Source organism: Macrotis lagotis, chromosome 1 (assembly GCF_037893015.1).
Source record: "Macrotis lagotis isolate mMagLag1 chromosome 1, bilby.v1.9.chrom.fasta, whole genome shotgun sequence".
Classification (NCBI taxonomy): domain Eukaryota; kingdom Metazoa; phylum Chordata; class Mammalia; order Peramelemorphia; family Peramelidae; genus Macrotis; species Macrotis lagotis.
Window position 1 is genome coordinate 171,768,244 of NC_133658.1, and position 21,287 is coordinate 171,789,530.

General features: G+C 39.8%; 1 protein-coding gene across 3 annotated transcripts in view; it reads left to right on the forward strand.

Annotated features, from left to right (window-relative positions):
* Window positions 1–21,287, forward strand: part of RRBP1 (ribosome binding protein 1) — a 127,590-nt gene that overhangs the window by 84,147 nt on the left and 22,156 nt on the right. For all 3 annotated transcript variants that reach the window (XM_074209387.1, XM_074209388.1, XM_074209389.1), the window contains exons 7-10: window positions 8,883–9,036; window positions 12,614–12,752; window positions 14,355–14,533; window positions 14,848–14,882. In XM_074209387.1, coding sequence (XP_074065488.1) covers window positions 8,883–9,036; window positions 12,614–12,752; window positions 14,355–14,533; window positions 14,848–14,882 — 507 coding nt within the window. The remainder of the gene's footprint in view (window positions 1–8,882; window positions 9,037–12,613; window positions 12,753–14,354; window positions 14,534–14,847; window positions 14,883–21,287) is intronic.

The following is a 21,287-nucleotide window of genomic DNA, read 5'->3' on the forward strand; positions in this document are numbered from 1 at the left end:
GCTCTGGCCATTCCAAAAGGAACCTTTGAAATTCCCCTGGTTCATTGAAAGTCCATCTTTTGCCCTGGAAGAGGACATTCAGCCTTGCTGGGTAGTTCATTCTTGGCTGCATTCTAAGCTCTTTTGCCTTCCAGTATATTGTATTACAAGCCTTATGAGCTTCCAATGTAGCTGCTGCTAAGTCCTGTGTGATCCTGACTGCAGCTCCACGATATTTGAACTGTGTCCTTCTGGCTGCTTGTAATATTTTCTCTTTGACTTGGGAGTTCTGGAACTTGGCTATAATATTCCTGGGGGTTGGTTTTTTGGGATCTCTTTCTTGGGGGGATCGGTGGATTCTCTCCATTTCTATTTTGCCCTCTGCTTCTAGAATATCAGGGAAATTTTCCTGTAGTAATTCTTTGAAAATGATGTCAAGGATCTTTTCCTGATCATGACTTTCAGGTATTCCAATAATTTTTAAATTATCTTTCCTAAGTCTATTTTTCATATCAGTTTTTTTTTCAATGAGATATCTCACATTTTCTTCTAATTTTTCATTTTTTTGGTTTTGAAGTATTGATTCCTGATTTCTGGTAAATTCATCAATCTTCCTGAATTCTATTCTTTGTCTGAAGGATTTGTTCTCCTCAGAGAGTTCTTATCTCTTTTTCCATCTGGCCAATTTTGCTTTTTAAAGCATTCTTCTCCTCAATAACTTTTTGAACTGTTTTATCCATTTGACCTAAGCTAGTTTTTAGCATGCTATTTTCTTCAGCATTTTTTTTGGATTTCCTTGACTAAGCTGCTGACTTCATTTTCATGTTTTTTCCTGCATCTTTCTCATTTCTTTTCCCAGTTTTTCTTCTAACTCGCTCATTTGATTTTTAAAGTCTTTTTTGAGCTCTGTCATAGCCTGATCCCAGTTTCTGTTTTTCTTGGAGTCTTTAGATGCAGGAGCTTGTGCTTCCTCATCTTCAGACTGAGTATTTTGATCCTTCTTGGGCTCATTTGCAAAATATTTCTCAATGATCTTCCTCTTGTTTCTTTGTTCATTTTCCCAGCCTAAGCCTGTTTTTTGGGGGTGCTTCCTGAGCTTTTGGGACACTCCCACAAGGGTCTCAGTGTGTGAGGTTCTGTCCTCCCTCCTGGTCTGTGAATGACCATAAGCGCACCCCTCTGCCACAGGGCTGAGGTGGGGGGGGGGCTGCTGTTCTATGGGGGGCCTAGACTGTGATCAGGATTTGAATGTGGTCAGAGCCCCAGAGTCCTGTTCCAGGAGCAGAGGACAGAGCTCTGCAATCTCTCTTCACTCCCCTCCCTCTGCTCAATGGGCTCATGCCCTGGGGGCTCCTGCTTACGTGCTCCACCTGCTTCTGTTTCCAGCTCTGGGCTGCAGAAAGACCAAGCTGCTGGCTGTGTGCCCTGAGGGCTGGGCTCCATGTTTTTGCTCTGGCAGAGGTCCCCCACTGTTTTCCCACTTTGTGCCGGTGCTCCCTGGGGTGCAGCTCAAGCGACTCCCCCGCTGCTGTGAGCTGAGGCTCCCAGCGCCCTGGGGCTGCCTCCGGGAGGCTGAAGTTTTTTCACTCTGGCAGGCCGCCCCTCCGACCCCGGGGGAGCAGAGCCTTTCTGCTCTTTTCCAGGTTACCTTGAGTAGGAGAACTGCCTCACTGGGTCCCTTTGTGGGTTCTGTCTCTCAAAAGTTTAGTTAGAGTCCTTAGTTTATGAGTTTTTATCAGAGAGCTCCTAAGACTAGATCCCTTCATGTCACCATCTTGGCTCTGCCCCTCTTCTGTCTTACTTACCTTTCTTATGGATAAAAAGTGTGACAAAACTATTAGAAGACTGACATATCTGAAGAAGTAAAAAATGGGAGGGGAAAAGTTCCTCAAAATTTTCTTCTTTGTGCTTAGAAACAGCAGCTGGGCTATATGGTAAGCTGCTGGGCTTAGCTCTCTCATCACTGTTCCTCATGGATGAAGGGCCCTTGTAAAGCTATTTCCATTTTGAGTTCCACTGTGTACATCATTACCTCCTTCCTTGTTTCACTTGTTGAACTTGAATCTTTATGGTTGCCAGTTCCTGAATAATGACAAGTAGATAAAGTTTCAGAGAGAGGAACTCCAGCTCTCCTCCCATGCCTTTAATGTTATCCCTATTTCTCAATATGCATATACTTCAAAACAGAAGGTAAAGTATTTCAGTTTGTGGTCCACCTTCACTTAATCTCTAAATTCCCTATTCTGGGTCAGATGCCTTTGTCTAGGGCAGTGGTTCTTAACTTGCAGTCTATGAATTTACTTTAAAAAGTTTTTTAATATATTTATATCATATTACATGTCATTTAATATATACTATTTGTATATAACTATAATATGATATATAACAATATATAACATGTTACATAATACCGTATTATTTGTATATGCTTAAAAATATATATTTAAATAGCCATTTCAATAGAATGGGTTTCCTTTGTGATCCAGTGTTTTTTTAATGGGGTTTAAAAAAAATTTTTTTTTTTCCTTTCTTTTCTATTGAGCTTTGGTTTCCTTATCTCACCCAAGCTGAAAATTCAGTGGCCCGTTATGGGCTGTCCTGGAGCAATTTGCTCATTTTTTGGTCCTCCATTGATTGAGTCTTACCATATTGGTGTTGGCCCTCTTGCAGCTCAGAATTCCTCAACTCAAGCAGTCAACCACCTTCAGCAAGAACTCTAGAAATGTGCCACCAAGCTAAACTTAAAAATATTATCCTGAGAAGACTCTTTAGGCTTCATCAGATTGCCAAAGGCCCATGACAGAAATATTAACATCTGATCCAGGTAGTCTCAAGGTGCCAAGATGTCATTAACTCCAGTCTCTGGCTTTCTCTAACTCATCCCAGCTGACTAATTCTACTAGAGCTTTTTTCTAAAAGGAGTTCTCAGACCTGGAATCATAGAATACTTGAGGATCTGAAAGGATCTCAGTAATCATCTAACCTGTGATGTAATGGGATGGCAATAGACCCTTCAAGCTTGGTTCTAACTTTCTTCTTTAACTTTCTTATGCAGGCTGTTTCCTTTCCTAAAAACTTCATTTATCTTTATGTAAAAATGGAGGGATAGGATCATCCCAAAGGTACCCTTTCTAGGTCTTTGAATCTGATTCATTGGTTCTAGGCTAACTAGCTTTGTGCAGTAATGGATTTTTTTTTTTTTAGGCAATTCTTTCCTCTGTTTAATGTCCATACGGGGGGGGGGGGTATAATAAATAGGGAAAATTTAAGTTTTCATTTTAGAATGAGTTATCAGAAGTATGGACAAAAATGTTACAATTTGATATTGTAGAAATTTTGATTATAGTATATGTAGATTTAACAAGAAAGGTATACTGTATTCATTATAGGTAAACAATAATATCCATGAAACTCGCCTACTCTAGTTATCAATTTTTCCTTAAAGCTTCTCAGATGTCAGGTTTGGAGGTTTTCCCCGCTTTGGCTATAATAATCTATGGAGAGGGAATACCTTAGGAAGAGCTCCAAAGTCTTCATTTTAATTTCACATAAGAGAATTCAGTGTTTAAGTTTTCCCCCCCTTTTTCTCTAGATTAAAAGTTTTCTTTAACTTTTCTTTTTGGGTTTTCAGTGATTTCTGAAAGATAATCCATCCTTATGAATTTTGTATTGTTGGATTGGGCTTTTAAATTTTTTCTTTTTTTATTATGAGCTTAATTAATCTTCAGTAAACACAAATGTTTCAATATGCAAAAATGAATAAGACAGAAGTTTTTATAAGATACTGGGATATTTATAAAATTTGTTTTTCTTAAAAAAATTTTAAAAAATGCTTGTGAAACTTTTTCAGTTATTTTTCTTCCCCTTCCCCATTTTATTGATATCTTTTGATATTTTTAATATGCCTCTATCCTTCATCATCCTTGTGAGCTGCCCACTGTAAGAAGGACCAAAAATGGGAAAAAACACATTCAGCAAAACTAATACATCAGGGGGCGGAGCCAAGATGGTGACAAGAAAGGATCGAGTCTTAGGCGCTCTCTGATAAAACTTATGAACTAAAGACTCTTAACTAAACGTTCGAGAGACAGAACTCACAGAGGGACCCAGTGAGGCAATTCTCCTACTCAAGGTAACCTGGAAAAGAGCAGAAAGGCTCTGCTCCCCCGGGGTCGGAGGGGCGGCCCGCCAGAGTGAAAGAACTTCAGCCTACCGGAGGCAGCTCCAGGGAGCTGGGAGCCCCAGCTTACAGCAGTGGGGGTCTCCTGAGCTACACCCCAGGGAGCACTGGGTACAAAGTGGGGGAACAGCGGGGGACCTCTGCCAGAGTGAGCACGTGGAGCCCAGCCCTCAGGGCACACAGCGAGCAGCATGGTCTTTTGGCAGCCCAGATCCAGGAACAGAAACCAGCCAGGGCATGAGCCCATTGAGCTGAGGGAGGGGAGTGAAGAGAGACTGTCCAGCTCTGTCCTCTGCCCCTGGAACAGGACTCTGGGGCTCTGAACACATTCAGATCCTGATCCCAGTCTAGGCCCCCCCATTGAACAGCAGGGCCCCCCCACCTCAGCCCCGTGGCAAAGGGGGGCGCTTATGGTCATTCACAGACCAGGAGGGAGGACAGAGCCTCACACACTGAGACCCTTGTGGGAGTGTCCCAAAAGCTCAGGAAGCACCCCCAAAACAGGCTTAGGCTGGGAAAATGAAAAAGCAGAGAAAAAAGAGGAACACCATTGAGAAATACATTATCTATGATCCCAAGAAGGATCAATATACTCAGTCTGAAGATTAGGAAACACAAGCTCCTGCATCTAAAGTCTCACAGAAAAACAGAAACTGGGATCAGGCTATGACAGAGCTCAAAAAAGACTTTAAAAATCAAATGAGCGAGTTAGAAGAAAAACTGGGAAAAGAAATGAGAAAGATGCAGGAAAAAACATGAAAATGAAGTCAGCAGCTTAGTCAAGGAAATCCAAAAAAAATGCTGAAGAAAATAGCATGCTAAAAACTAGCTTAGGTCAAATGGATAAAACAGTTCAAAAAGTTATTGAGGAGAAGAATGCTTTAAAAAGCAAAATTGGCCAGATGGAAAAAGAGATAAGAACTCTCTGAGGAGAACAAATCCTTCAGACAAAGAATAGAATTCAGGAAGATTGATGAATTTACCAGAAATCAGGAATCAATACTTCAAAACCAAAAAAATGAAAAATTAGAAGAAAATGTGAGATATCTCATTGAAAAAAAAAACTGATATGAAAAATAGACTTAGGGAAGATAATTTAAAAATTATTGGAATACCTGAAAGTCATGATCAGGAAAAGAGCCTTGACATCATTTTCAAAGAATTACTACAGGAAAATTTCCCTGATATTCTAGAAGCAGAGGGCAAAATAGAAATGGAAAGAATCCACCGATCCCCCAGAGAAAGAGATCCCAAAAAACCAACCCCTAGGAATATTATAGCCAAGTTCCAGAACTCCCACGTCAAAGAGAAAATATTGCAAGCAGCCAGAAGGACACAGTTCAAATATTGTGGAGCCGCAGTCAGGATCACTCAGGACTTAGCAGCAACTACATTGGAAGCTGTAGGAGTTGAAATATGATATACTGGAAGGCAAAAGAGCTTAGAATGCAGCCAAGAATGAACTACCCAGCAAGGCTGAATGTCCTCTTCCAGGGCAAAAGATGGACTTTCAATGAACCAGGGGAATTTCAAATGTTCCTTTTGGAATGGCCAGAGCTGAACAGGTTTGATCTTCAGATACAGGACTCGGGTGAAGCATGGAGATTGGAGGAGAGGGGGGAAATATGAGGGACTTAATGATGATGAACTGCATGTATTCCTGTATAGAAAAATGACACTGATAATACTCATATGAACCTTCTCAGCTAATAGAGCAGGTAGAGGGCGCTTTTATAGTTGAAGCACAGGAGAAAGCTGAATTCGAAGATAAAATATGGTGTAAAAATGTAGTCGATAGAAAAAAAGGGAAATGTAATGGGAGAAAGAAAAAGGAGAGGCGGGTAATAGGCCAAGATATTTCATATAATAGGATTTTTCTTTATTACAATGAGCTATTGCAATGATATGGAAGGGGGGAAGACAAGGGGGAATGAAGGAACCTTTGCTCTCATCAGAGGTGGCTAGGAGAGGAAACAGCATATATACTCAATGGGGTATAGACATCTGGAGAAAGAAGGAGGGGGGGAACAGGGGGAAGGGGTGGGGATGTGAATAAAGGGGGAGAGGATGGACTGGGGGGAGAATGGTCAGATATAACACATTTTCCTTTTTACTTCTTGTAAGGGGCTGGGAATGGAAGGCCTGTCCAGGACCATAGGGCCAGGTGGATGCTAGGCCTAAGGGGTGGTATGGGGGCTCAGGGCTTCTTGGCCCCAGGACCAGGGATCTGTCTGCTGTGCCACCCAGCGACCCTACAGCAGAGTCAGAGTGAAAGGAGAGAGAAAATATAGTACATGGTAGTGGAGAAATAAGAAAGGAGGGAGTTGTGATCAGCAATGGCAACGGTGGAAAAATATGGAAGTAACTTTTGCGATGGACTAACCATAAAGAATGTGATCCACCTGCGACAGAGCTGGTGGTGTTGGAACACAGACTGAAGCACATTTTTTATTATCATTTTTGGGGGGAGGGTGCAGGGTAAATGGCTGGGTGGCCTGCCTGGGGGCCACATAGCAGGGTGATCTTTGGGTGTCTGAGGCCGGATTTGGACCTGGGTGCACCTGGCTCAAGGGCCAATGCTCTGTCCACCACCCAGCCACCCCTGCTATTATTACTATTTTATTTTATTTTGAGTCTTTTTTTTTCCTTCTTTTTGGTTTTTGCAGGGCAGTGGAGTTCAGGTGGCTTGCATGTCACACGGCTGGGTGATTGTTGGGTCTACGGGACTGGATGTGGGCTCCGGTGCTCGTGGCTCCAGGGCTGGTGCTTTGTCCATTGCGCCACCTGGCCATACCTACAATTATTACTATTATTTTTTTTATTTTAATTTTTTTTCTCTCCCCTTTACTTTATCGCTCAAGCAAGTCTATATTCATGGGGTGGAGGGGGCATTTTGTTTACTCTTAAACAAGAATATTTTATTAATGTAAAAAAATTTGTACAAAATGAGAATAAAAAAATAAAATAAAAAAACTAATACATCATCCTTGTCTTGCATATATGTGATATTTCACATCTTCAGCACCACAGTCTCTTCAAAGAAGGAAGGGACGTCCTCTTCTTTACCTATCTTCCCGTATTCTTCTCTAGGACTAAGTTTGAGCATTATTAATGACATAGCATTGAGTTTGAGTTCAGGGCTTTTTTCTTTCCCTCCTCCCTATATACATATACTGTAGTCTGGTCATATTTGTTTCCCCTGGAAACTATATGTTATAAGGTCTGGTATCTATTTGGGAGTCAGCAGTGGGTTCTGATCCCAGTTCTGCTATTGTGTATTTTTATGACCTTGGACAGTTCATTTTTCTGCCTTTATTCCTTTCCTCCTCTTCTCCAACCTGTTTTTGGAAAATCAGAAAGTTCATCAGAGATAATTTTAAGGTCCTTTCCAACTTGCAAGTTCTATGATTCTATGAGTATTTTATGAGACCCTTCATTAGTCCTCTTTTCTTCAGCTCAGAAAATTAGCTGAGGAAGTAGAAAATGTGGATTAACTGTAAATTCTGCACTTAATGCCTAAGTGCTTTACAATTCAGGAAAATTCATCCCTGATTGCAGAGCTTGTTTTCACTGTGAAGAAAAGTGAGAACATGGAGGCTTTGTTGCTTCTCTCTCCTCTGAATGCTCAGAAACTCCCAGGATAGCTCTCATGGAATTGAACCTTCTTGATGAACACACATTTTGGTTTTTTCTATAGTACTTCCCCCATGGTTAAAAGTGGTTTTTTTTAATAACCTGAGAACTCTAAAACATATTTCATGTCATAAAAAAAAATCTGTTTTTTAAATTTAACTTTTAAAAAGTTCTATCAATGCTTTTTGCTTTTCTATTACATTTACATTCTTTCTTAATATCATTGTCACTTCTTAATTATCTCCTCTCAATAGAGGCCTACTTATAATTTAAAAAGTAGAAAGAGATAAAGCAAACTGACATTTTGACTAACATTTTGTCTGTGTCCAACAAGAGTGAACCTCACTCATTCTTCTTTACCTGTGGACCTTTTTATGGAGAAGTGGGAGGTATTTGAGCAATCATTGCATTGTTCTGAGTTTTGATGTCTTCTAGTGTTTTCTTTAACATTGTAGCAATTGAATTACTTTCTCTTTAAAGTGTTACATGTCTCTTTTGGAAAAATTAGTTTTTGTAAATTTCCTAAGCATAATGAGAGGTATCTGACTCATGAAACTATTGACTTTTTAAAATTAATTTTTTTCAGTGAATAAAAATAGATTCCCCCCCTCCAACTGAACGGAGGGAAAACTCAGGTTAAAAAATATGTATAGTCAAGCAGAAAAAAATTCGTGGATTGACTGTACAAAAATACCACATGCTCTTAATCCATTACCTTCTGTTAGGAGGTCAGCAGTATGTTTTGCCATATGTTTGGTTGATCATTGAGTTGATCAGAATTCTTATATTTTTCAGAGTTGTTTGTATTTCCAGTGGTATAATTATTATATAATTGTTCTCCTGGTTTTGTCACATAACTCTGAATTAGTTCAGATAAGTCTCCAGGTCTTCCTGAACTGTTCCCAATAGTATTCTATTACAGGATTCTTCACTTTTTGAACTAGTCATTATCCTTGAAGAAAAACCACTTTACACTTTCTAACCAAGTTCTTCATTTTTCACTGGAATTCTGTTTTTGTTCTTGTTTTGGGCTTAGTTTGTAACAACATGCTGAACTCTCAAGGTGACCAAGGACATCTTTGTCTTGCAGGCAGAATGCTGAACTGGCCAAGCTCAGGCAAGAGTGCAGTAAGCTTACAAAAGAAATAGCTGAAAAATCTGAGGCTGTGCAGCAGGAGGAACAACAGAAGAAGAGCTTAGAGATCAAAGCTACAACCTTGGAGAAACAGGTCCAGCAGTTGCAGGTGAGGCGTGAGCCTGGTGCCAGCCCATGGGTCTTCTCAGTCCATTTGGGGCCATGCTCAGTGTGGTGAGGAGAGTTGATGTGACCTATCCATGATTGGGCCCATTGACATCATCCACCCTGACTTAATGAAGGGCATACAGTTGGACAATTTAAAAATTTTAAAAGACCAGCATAAAGAATTAGCCACCTCGGGCAGTTAGGTGATAGAGTGGATAGAACACTGACCCTGGAGTGAGGAGGACCTGGGTTCAAATCCAGCCTCAAGACAATAATTGCCTAGTGGTGTGACCTTAGGCAAGTCACTTAACCCCATTGCCTTTAAAAAAGAATAAAGAATTGGCCACCTCTTTTTAGTCACAGAATCCTAAACCAAGATCTCATTGGGGACTAATTGACTATGGGAGCATGTTCTCCTTTTTGGAGAACCTAGCTTATTTTTTACCCATTTGTATAAGTCCTATTTTTGTGATAGCAAATTACCTCAGTATAGGGTCCTTTTCCTCCCAGAACTGGCTTTTACATATCTGACTATTCAGAAAACAAGGAAAATTATACCAACTACTCTAATCCAAACTGATTAGGATATTTTGCTTCTGAAGACTTGTGTCTAAAAAAGTAGAAGCCCTAGATGCAGCTTGGAAGTGGAAACAGGTAATATTCAGTGCTTATTTGACTCAAATGTGGAGAAAATCTTACTGTTAGACTAGTTCTTTTGGTTTGGAATTTTGGATAAATTTTTTTTTTTAATCTGAGATGCTTTTGGTCCTATTTATGTGGGATCATGAAAGCATGACTGAAGGAAGGTGCTTACAGCCAATAGATGAATAGTTGGTAGAACTTGTGTTCTGATCATACTTTTGCTTTGTAATTAGCTGGGTGACTTGGCAATTCACTTAACCTCTTGGGGACCAGTTTCCTTATCTATAAAATGCAAGGGTTTGACCAAGGCTCCTTTTAGCGATAATATTTTGTGAGCATATCTAGTTTATGGATGTTGGGCATTCTTTACCTGTTTGAATCTAAAGTCTTCCCTTTTCCTATTTGGGAAGCATCTTTCCCTTCAACAAAGATTTTCTGCTAATGGGGACTTAAGCTTCCTGGGACCTGAGGCTAGAGCATTCTCTAAATTTTCAGCTTCTCTGATAGTCTCCTGGCAAAGATACAGCTGTCTGGGAAGGAAGGAAGTTGCATCTGAAAAACTGATTCTGTCTGACCAGCAACATTGAGGAACCTACTGAGAAGAAGTTTATATATTTTCCGCCCATCATGACACATGCAATTTTATTAGATAAACTGAAATTTTGGAAACAAAAGTTTTTTTTAATAACTAGCATGCCTCCTGTATACTTGTCTGAATGAGTTATTTTTACACTGTAAAGCATCTCGTGGCCTAACATTCCTATCTTTTATCCCTATCTCATCAAGGATTTAAGTGCCTGTTTTATTCCCAACATTGAGAATGTATAGACAAATATTAAACAGTGCCTTTAATTAAACCATCAACAAGCTTACTTATCTTCTACTGGATAAAGACAATAAGTATATAGGTCATCCAATTCAAAGTAACTACAAAATAAGGTCAGAGCAGTTGGGGAAGGGGCAGAAGTAGTGGAACCCCACAGTGGGGAAATGAGGCAAGGCCTCTTGTCGGAGATGGCACTTGTGTTGAATCCTGAAGGGGAAAAACCTTGGGGTTCCAAGGGGGTGGAATGAGGAGACAAGTAGGCTGTTTGTCTTGAGCACAGAGTATGTGCTCAAGGACTCCCATTGCCAAACACACAAGTTTGTATTTGATTCTAGAAATAACTGGAAAATGAAGCAGCAGCACATAGAACAGTAGATCCAGGAAAGTACCCCTTCTGAGAAGTGACAAATGTGATCCCCTGTAGGGGCCAGTTACCTAAGGATAGAGGAAATTGGAGTCCTTGACAGTTATACCAATACTGGGTCCTTGAATAAGCTAGGTAATGAGGAGCTCACAGGTTAGTAACATGCCCTAGGATCTGGAGTCTCTGCTTAGTGATTCATCAGTGATATTTACTGCATTTGTTTGCATGTCCCTCCTCCCCCCCACCCCCGACCATCCCTTTAAAACAGAATATTTTGGAATGTTACCAGATTTGGAGTCAAGCTTACCATCCATGGGTTTTGCACTCCACTCTGTTCTTCCCTCCTTATTGCAGTTCCTCTCTCCATCTCTCTGTCTGTCTGTCTGTCTTTCTCCTCTGTTGAAAAGTGAAAGTATTTGCCCTATTCCTCTAGGCCTTCCATGGTATTCTCAGGTTCTGGTCTTTCAAAGACTACTGAGAGTAACTCGTTGGTCACTGTCTTCCAGGATTCTAGGATGAAGCTTGCTTGGACCTAGTGACTTAAGCTCACTGAGGAGAGGGAGGCATACTTTTTAAGTCTTCTTATTTCCTCTAAGCATTTCTTACTAATTAAGAGAATAATGATCCTTTTCTCCTAGAAATGTGCCAGCATTTTGCTTTGGATTTTGAAAAAAATGCTACTGGATCTAATATTGATTTGGTCACTTAACCAGATGGTTTATTTAAAGTTAACCTTGGGTCAGCTAGGTGGCGCAGTGGATAAAGCACCAGCCTTGGAGTCAGGAGTACCTGGGTTCAAATCTGGTCTCAGACACTTAATAATTACATAGCTGTGTGGCCTTGGGCAAGTCACTTAACCCCATTGCCTTGCAAAAAAAAATAGTTAACCTTGATTGGGTAAAAAGGCTTGGCAGCAGTTCAGAACCTCAGGAATGAAAGTATCTGACTACATTGGACTTGTTCTTTAAAAAAAATTACTTAATAATTCTGTTCATAATAGTTGCCACTTTCTGATGTTGCCTAGGAACATGTTATTGGGAGAGAGGTTCTCCTTGCTCTCTTCCAGGTCATCTGATGAGGAGCAGAAAAACCCAAGTTTTTTCAGGAGTTCTCAGGAAAGCCACATCACCACATTCCTTCCTCATGTATTCCTTTGGAATTTGAGTGGATGTCATGAATTCATTATGGAAAATATTTTTCATTCTAAAACTGTACACAAACTTCCCCTGTGCAGAATATATTCAGGACATAATTTTAAAAAAATCTCGGAGGATGGTTTTTGCTTATTTGCTTCAGTATTCACTTATGGGTGATGCCACCCCAGGTTCACTAGAATGCAGCAAACCCACTTTAAGCTGGGTTTGAGCAATAGTGATTAAAGGAAAACCTGTCATCCATTTTTTAACCCAGAATACCTTTTTTTTAAACATATGTACCTGTAATTTCATTGTGAGACAGGACCTCTCAGTTTTTTGTTTTTGTGAAATGGTTTATTCAGTTTATTCAAATAATTGCTTTGACTTTTTTGCCTCCTGCTCTCCTTCCTCTTGACTGAGGGTATGAATTGCAAGAAGATGAATTGCAAATTTGAAGATATGATTACAAAGATACTTAACTAAGACTGCCAACACATTTTTGGGGGGGGTGCTGGGATAAGGCAAAATCATTTTGCATGCTTTCTTAAATCTAGGAATTCAGCTTCTCCATCTCCCTCTCTCTTTTTCTTTCTGTCCTCCTCCCTCTCAGGTTTCTCAAAAAGAAAAAGAAGACGCCCTCCAGAAAAGATTGGATGAAGTGAGTGGAGAGCTTCGCAAATCTCAATCCAGCTACAAAAATCTTTTGGCAGATGTGGAGAAAGCAAAGGGAGATCAGCAGAATATTGCTGGTTAGATTACTTATTACCTCTTTCTCTCCTTATAGGTTAGAAAATTGAGTAACAAAGGCAAACCAAACTTGCTGCCATTTCCTAAGAGTTAGAGAAGTCAGTATTTCCAGCTTGTTTTCAAAACTGTTCAATTCCTCACCCCCACAACTTTGGTTCTAGGGCACACCCATGTTCCTTCACTCTAGCCCCTAGGAACCCTTTCTATGATGTAAACCTTCTTACTGGCTTTAGGATATCTCTTGTCTGAGAAAAATGAATCCCTAGAGTTGAGGTGCGGCCATGCTGTCCATGACTGTGTGTAGTGTTCCTATTGTTACTTCTTGGCCCCATCTCAAGTTGGAAATGGGAAAGGATGACTCCTTCTAAAGTCAAAAGAAACATAGGACTGCCGTCCCAAGGAAAATATTCAAGGTCAGTGAGAATAGAGTGGAAGGAATGGAACTTGGAAGCAGAATCCCTGGATTTGGATAGCCACCTACTATCCCCATGACTAGACAAATCCCTTCACCTTATAGGATCATCTCTTTAAAATAGGAAGGGACCTCAAAGACCACCAACTCCAGCACCTTCATTTTCCAGCTGAGAATACTGAGGACCAGGAAGATTTAAATAACATGGCCCATCTTCCATCCATGTAGCCTGTGGCCAAGTTGGGTCCTCTGATTTTCATCATATTACATACCTATAAAACCAGTATTTTGTACTAAGAGACTTCCAAGACCCCATCCAGCTCTAATAATCATAGTACTTACTATTGTTCAATTATAGAATATATATATGAACTACCCCAGACTTACTTTTTAATCAGTTACACAACCTCTGGGAGGGTGACTTTGAGAATTTTTTTCCTGGGAAGGCACAGGAAATTGATGGAACCTAAGCACACCAATTAAACGTAACCTTCTTCTTGAGATATACCATGAACTGATGTGCAGAACTCAAAAATATACAGACTTGATGAAGTTTCTACTTTCCTAATGTGAATTCTTCACACCACCATTTTCCTAAAGTTTGGTATAATTTCATCTGCTTAGCCTCGACTGAGGATAGGAAAGTGGTTAAAACTTTAGAGCATTAACGATATGAAGACTGTAGGAGAAAGGGAAATTACTGGAGTCAAAGATAACTTGATAGTCCCATCTATTTTAAAGAATAATTCAGGTTAGTTAATGTTTTTCCCTAGCTACTTAATGACTATAGTTTTCAGCAGTTAATAATAAAATCATCATTTTTTTCTTATTGGGTAGCATAGCATAGGAGAAGAAAGCCTGGGTTCAAGAAATCTTGCCTCAGATGCTTACTGTGTGATCCTAGACAAGTAATTCAACCTTTCTCAGCTCTGGTTTCTCATCTCTAAGTTAAGGATAATAATAGTTCCAGAAAAGCAGTTTGTAAATCTTTAAAGACTTATTTGACTTCAAGTGATTATTGTATTTAAATCTTATGTTTAAAACCTCTAAGTGTTTTTTTAACCCCTTTAACTACTAATGCAGACCAGGCAAGGTGGTATAATACTGTATAAGTTCTGTGAAGAACATTCTGGGAGTCCTTTCTTGACCATTCCACTTATTTTCCCTCTCTCTTCCCTTTTTTCTGCTATAGAACTGCATAGCAAGTTACAGTCCTCTGAAACAGAGGTGAAAAGCAAGTCTGAAGAGTTAAATAAACTGAAAGGAAAGCTATCGGAGTCCAATACAGAAAATGCAAAACTCACAGAAAGGATTAAATCTATCGAGACTCTTTTGGAAGCTGGGCAGGCCAAGGGCAACAAAGACACCCAGGTCAGAACTCATCATCACCCTCTCTTTCAAGTAGGCTTCCATTCATAAAAATTAAACGAGGGTTATACACATCTTCAAGTTTTTCAAGAGGTCTCCTGACCATGGATAGTCTTTTTCTCACTTTTTTGGTCCATCATTGACATGAATTGTAGAAATATTTTATGATCTCTTTCTGCTCTCTTATCTAGGCCCAGAATAAAGGGGGTGGGGGCGGGGGAGAGATAGAGTTGAATCTTTATTTTAAAAAAATAAGCAATGGAAAAATGAAGGAAAATCTTGTGTTGATGGATATCCATTTTTTCTTTTCACTTTAGACTAGCCAAGTAGAGATGGACCAGTTACAAGCAAGGTAAGACTGGAAAGCAGAATGTTTTATGCTATCCTTCACTGATTTTTTAGGCTTCAGGTGGGGTAGTTTGAGTTGAGATGAGTTGAAATGAGAAAGGCCTTAGATTTTTAGAATAAGTCCAATTTTAGAGGCTCCTTTTCTGACTTCTCTGCATTGACTAGCATACTAAAGATAGAGAATAATGGGTATCTTCCTCTATGGACTATCACTTTAAGAATAGGATTTCTTCTTATTACTCATATATCCCTTGGGAGAGTAAGCAGGGTGATTTGAAATACTTTTGAGTAGACTAATAAATGTACACACATGCATACATGCCCACATAAAATAGTGCAAGACTTGCTATGAGAATAAATGTTTCAGTACTAATTTGTTCACTGGTCTGCACATTTGGGATTTGGGTTTAGCCAAAGTGTGTTGGAGTACTGACTATTTGTTTTTGTTAATGAGATGACTTCAGTCTGACCTAAATCTTGTTTTTTTGGTATCGTCAGAGTCACTGACCAGTGCTGCATTCGTTCAGTACTGCCCGAATTGGACAAGGCATTGTTCATTTAGTGTTTGTTTGGTGTTGCTAAGGATTGGGGATGACTGCCCCATAGGGCCCCACAAGTTAATATAGGCCCAGAATTCTTGGGGCTCATCATCTCTGGAAGCATGAGTTTCTCAGGGCACACTCACAGGCTTGACTTGGCTAGGGCCAAGAGCTCAAATATCTATCATATAGTTCCCCCACCCCCACCCCCCTCTATTACACAGATGTGTTCTCATATGTGGCATCCGGAAGATTCTCTTGCTTTGGCTATGACTGCTAGATGAGTCACTTAAACATAACTCACTATGATCTGTTCCTTCTGGCAGCCAGTGTCCTAAGCTACAAAAACAAAAAACAACAATAAAAAACTACCAGAAGACATTGGACCAAACTCTTTCCATTTTCCTGTCCCAATATGTCTTATTTCAAGACAGGCAAATTAGTTGAAGAGTGTTTTTTGGATACAGTTTTGTGTTAAAGTTGGAATTTGGGGACACTTTGAATGTTGCTATAGAAATTGTTGTTGTTGTTTTAAAGAAGATGGATAAGAATTTTTAAGTCATTCAGATAGCTGGCATAATTTTTATCTTCAAAAAAACAATTTTCTGGAAGCATTTGCTCATCTGGTTCTGCTGTTGATAATTATTTATTTAGAACCTTGGAGAAACCAAGGAAGAAGACAAAAAAATAATTTATATGTCCTTTCCATTAGCCTTTTGGTTTGGTTTGGTTTCTGGGAGATTTTATCTTTACAGAAGAAAATTTGAGTATATTATATCCTCTTCATTTAGAGATACGGAGTTCATGAGGATGTGGGAGTATTGCTAGGTACAGGTTGATCTAGTATAGATTTGTGAGATGTATTAAAAATATTTTAAAGAACTGATAGATTTTTATGGAAAAACAACTTTCAAATTCATGCTGCTACTGTTTTTAGGAAAGAAAAACATGAACATTGTAACTGCCAGATTGTATTAACAATATAACATAATCCAATAATCAGAAGATCATTAGATACATGATTGTGTTTTCAGTTTCAGTGTCTTTTTCTTTAAAAAAATTTTGTTTTTTTTCCAACTACATGTAATCTTAAAAATTATTTTTTGAATTTTACAGTTTTTCCCCTAATCTCAGTTCTTCCCCCCCACCCCCCACAGAAGGCAATCTGTTGGTCTTTACATTGTTTCCTTGCTGTACATTGATCAAAATTGAATATGTTGAGAGAGAAATCATCCTCAAAGAAAAAATAAAATATGAGATAACAAAATTACATAATAACTTTTTTTAATTAAAGGTAATAGTCTTTGGTCTTTCTTTAAACTCCACAATTCTTTCTCTGCATACAAATGCTATTCTCCATCACAGATACCCTAAAATTGTCCTTGATTGCTGCACTGATGAAATGAGCAAGTCCATTAAGATTGATCCATCAACCCCATGTTACTGTTATGGTATACAATGTTCTTCTGGTTCCATGAAATCTTTTTTTTTACAGTTTGAGTTTTTAAATTTTCCTCCCTCCCCACTTCCCCAGACAGAAAGCAATCTGATACAAACTCTATATTTATAACCATACTTAACATAATAATGTATTATCCTTCATTCTTTGATAATTTTTTTTTAGGTTTTTGCATGGCATTAAGTGGCTTGCCCAAGGCCACACAGCTAGGTAATTATTAAGTGTCTGAGGTCGGATTTGAATTCAGGTCCTCCTGACTACAGGGCCAGTGCTCTATCCATGGAGCCACCTAGCTACCCCCAATTATCCTTCATTCTTTTTTTTTTTTGCCAGAGTTAGATTAAACCATAATTAGGAAATATAACAAATATAACAAACTAAATAAAAATATATTAAAACATAGATAATGTTAACATGATTTTCTAAGTGGTGCACATTGATACTTATATAAGGATTAGTGACCCCATTTCTATTTGAATTTGACACCACTGTCATATCCTATTCTTTTTTTTTCTTCTTTTTTTCTTTTTACATTTATTTTTTTATTCTCATTTTGTACAAATGTTTTTTTACATTAATAAAATATTCTTGTTTAAAAGTAAACAAAATACCCCTCCTCCCCCATGAATATAGGTAGACTTGCTTGGGTGAAAAAAGTAAAGGGGAGAGAAAAAAATTAAAATTAAAAAAAAATAATTGTAGGTATGGCCAGGTGGCGCAATGAATGAAGCACCAGCCCTGAAGCCACGAGCACCCGAGCCCATATCCAGCTTTGTAAACCCAACAATCACCCAGCCGTGTGACATGCGAGCCACGTGATCCCTACTGCCCTACAAAAACCAAAAAAAAAGACCCCAAATAAAATAAAATAGGATAGTAATAATAGTAGGGGTGGCTGGGTGGCAGACAGAGCATTGGCCCTTGAGCAAGTAGCACCTGGACCCAAATCTGGCCCCAGACACCCAAAGATCACCCTGCTATGTGGCCCCAGGCAGGCCACCCAGCCCTACCTGCCCTGCACTCTCCCCCAAATAATAATAGCAAAAAATGTGCTTGAGTCTTTGCTCCAACACCAACAACTCTGTCATGGGTGGATCTCATTCTTTATGATAAGTCCATCACAAAGTTACTTCCCTATTTTTCCACCGTTGCCATTGCTGATCACAACTCCCTCCTTTCTTATTTCTCCACTACCATGTACTCTTATTTTTCTCTCTCCTTTCACTCTGACTCTTCTGTAGGGTCGTTGACTGGCTCAGCAGACAGATGCCTGGTCCTGGGGCCAAGAAACCCTGAGCCCCCATACCACCCCCTTAGGCCCAGAATTCACCTGGCCCCTTGGTCCCTTCCAATCCCAGCCCCTTGCAAGAAGTAAGAAAGAAAATGTGTTATATCTGACCACTGTCCCCCCATGGTCCATCCTCTCCTCCTTTATTCACATCCCCCCCTTCCCCCTGCTCCCCCCTCCTTCTTACTCCAGTTGTCTATACCCCATTGGGTATATATGCTGTTTCCTCTCCTAGCCACCTCTGATGAGAGCAAAGGTTCCCTCATTCCCCCTTGCCTCCCCCTTTCCATATCATTGCAATAGCTCATTGTAATAAAAAAAAAAATCTTATGTGAAATATCTTGGACTACTCCCCCTCTCCTTTTTCTTTCTCCCATTCCATTTCCCTTTTTTTCTATTGACACCATTTTTACACCATATTTTATCTTCGAATTCAGCTTTCTCCTGTGTTTCAACTATAAAAGCTCTCTCTACCTGCTCTATTAGCTGAGAAGGTTCATATGAGTATTATCAGTGTCATTTTTGCATATAGGAATACATGCAGTTCATCATCAAGTCCCTCATATTTCCCCCCTCTCCTCCAATCTCCATGCTTCACCCAAGTCCTGTATCTGAAGATCAAACCTTCTGTTCAGCTCTGGCCATTCCAAAAGGAACCTTTGAAATTCCCCAGGTTCATTGAAAGTCCATCCTTTTCCCTGGAAGAGGACATTCAGCCTTGCTGGGTAGTTCATTCTTGGCTGCATTCTAAGCTCTTTTGCCTTGTGGAATATTCTATTCCAAGCCCTACGAGCTTCCAATGTAGTTGCTGCTAAGTCCTGTGTGATCCTGACTGCAGCTCCACGTTATTTGAACTGTGTCCTTCTGGCTGCTTGTAATATTTTCTCTTTGACTTGGGAGTTCTGGAATTTGGCTATAATATTCCTGGGGGTTGGTTTTTGGGGATCTCTTTCTTGGGGGGATCGGTGGATTCTCTCCATTCTATGCCCTCTGCTTCTAGAATATCAGGGAAATTTTCCTGTAGTAATTCTTTGAAAATGATGTCAAGGCTCTTTTCCTGATCATGACTTTCAGGTATTCCAATAATTTTTAAATTATCTTTCCTAAGTCTATTTTTCATATCAGTTGTTTTTTCAATGAGATATCTCACATTTTCTTCTAATTTTTCATTTTTTTGGTTTTTGAAATATTGATTCCTGATTTCTGGTAAATTCATCAATCTCCCTGAATTCTATTCTTTGTCTGAAGGATTTGTTCTCCTCAGAGAGTTTTCTTTATCTCTTTTTCCATCTGGCCAATTTTGCTTTTTAAAGCATTCTTCTCCTCAATAACTTTTTGAACTGTTTTGTCCATTTGACCTAAGCTGTTTTTTAGCATGCTATTTTCTTCAGCATTTTTTTGGATTTCCTTGACTAGGCTGCTGACTTCATTTTCATGTTTTTCCTGCATCTCTCTCATTTCTTTTCCCAGTTTTTCTTCTAACTCCCTCATTTGATTTTCAAAGTCTTTTTTGAGCTCTGTCATAACCTGATCCCAATTTCTGTTTTTCTTGGAGTTTTTAGATGCAGGAGCTTGTGCTTCCTCATCTTCAGACTGAGTATTTTGATCCTTCTTGGGCTCATATGCAAAATATTTCTCAATGGTGTTCCTCTTGTTTCTCTGCTTGCTTTCATTTTCCCAGCGTGAGCCTGGTTTTGGGGGGCTTCCTGAGCTTTTGGGACACTCCCACAAGGGTCTCAGTGTGTGAGGCTCTGTCCTCCCTCCTGGTCTGTGAATGATCATGCGCCCCGCTCTGCTATGGGGCTGAGGTGGAGGGGGCCCCTGCTGTTCTATTGGGGAGGGGGCCTAGACTGCGATCAGGATCTGAATGTGGTCAGAGCCCCAGAGTCCTGTTCCAGGGGCAGAGGACAGAGCTGGGCAGTCTCTCTTCACTCCCCTCCCTAGGTTCAATGGGCTCATGCCCTGGGGGCTTCTGCTTACCAGCTACCCCTGCTTCTGTTTCTTGGTCTGCCTTGGCTGCTGCTGGCTGCTTGCTGTGTGCCCTGAGGGCAGGGCTTCAAGTGCTCGCAGAGGTCCCCTGCTGTTCCCCCAATTTGTGTGGCGGGCCACCCCTCTGGCAGGCCGCCCCTCCGACCCTGGGGAGCAGAGCCTTTCTGCTCTTTTCCAGGTTACCTTGAGTAGGAGAACTGCCTCACTGGGTCCCTCTGTGGGTTCTGTCTCTCGAAAATTTAGTTAGTCCTTAGCTTATAAGTTTTATGGGAGAGTTCCTAAGACAGGATCCGTTCTTGTCGCCATCTTGGCTCCCTGTCTGTCTTTCTTAAGATGTGCATGAGATATGGCTTAAATCAAAAACAGCAGCTAACAATGATATTAACCAATATCAGCATTTGGCTTATATTAAGAGTAAATGTTTTTCCTGCAACATTTTCAGTCTTATCCTGTTGTTTTGGTTAATGTCAACATTGACCAATTCTGGACACTATAACACATTATTGGTCTAGAAACTTTTTGAATCACCTCTTTTTTTATAACAGGATCCTCTAATCTTTTGGCTCTTCCAGGCCTCATTGCCCAACAAAAACCTCTCAAAGGCCGCATAATGAATTCATTACTCATTCATGAATTTAATGCAACCCACACCACCAACACAGGTGGCAAGTTGGGTACATCTGGTTTATGTCATATTCTAAAATATAAATTTTAGAGTTATTTATTATAGTGCCTGTCTATGCTTGTTTCCTCAGTATGGAATATGTAAGATTTATAAAACCTTATCAAAAGTTATCAAAAAGAAGCGCCTAGGTGGCGCAGTGGATAAAGCACCGGCCCTGGAGTCAGGAGTACCTGGGTTCAAATCTGGTCTCAGACACTTAATAATTACCTAGCTGTGTGGCCTTGGGCAAGCCACTTAACCCCATTTGCCTTGCAAAAAAACTAAAAAAAAAGTTATCAAAAGACTTTTGAGAATAGACTAATGTAAATATGAGTAGGGGAAAAGTGAAGTCTGAGCAATAACGATTGAAATCTACACAAATATAAAGATACAAATGGTTCATATTTGCGCTTAGGCAACAGATCTCAGAATACAAGAACTGTTTAAGATGGAAGAATTAAATTTGGGGT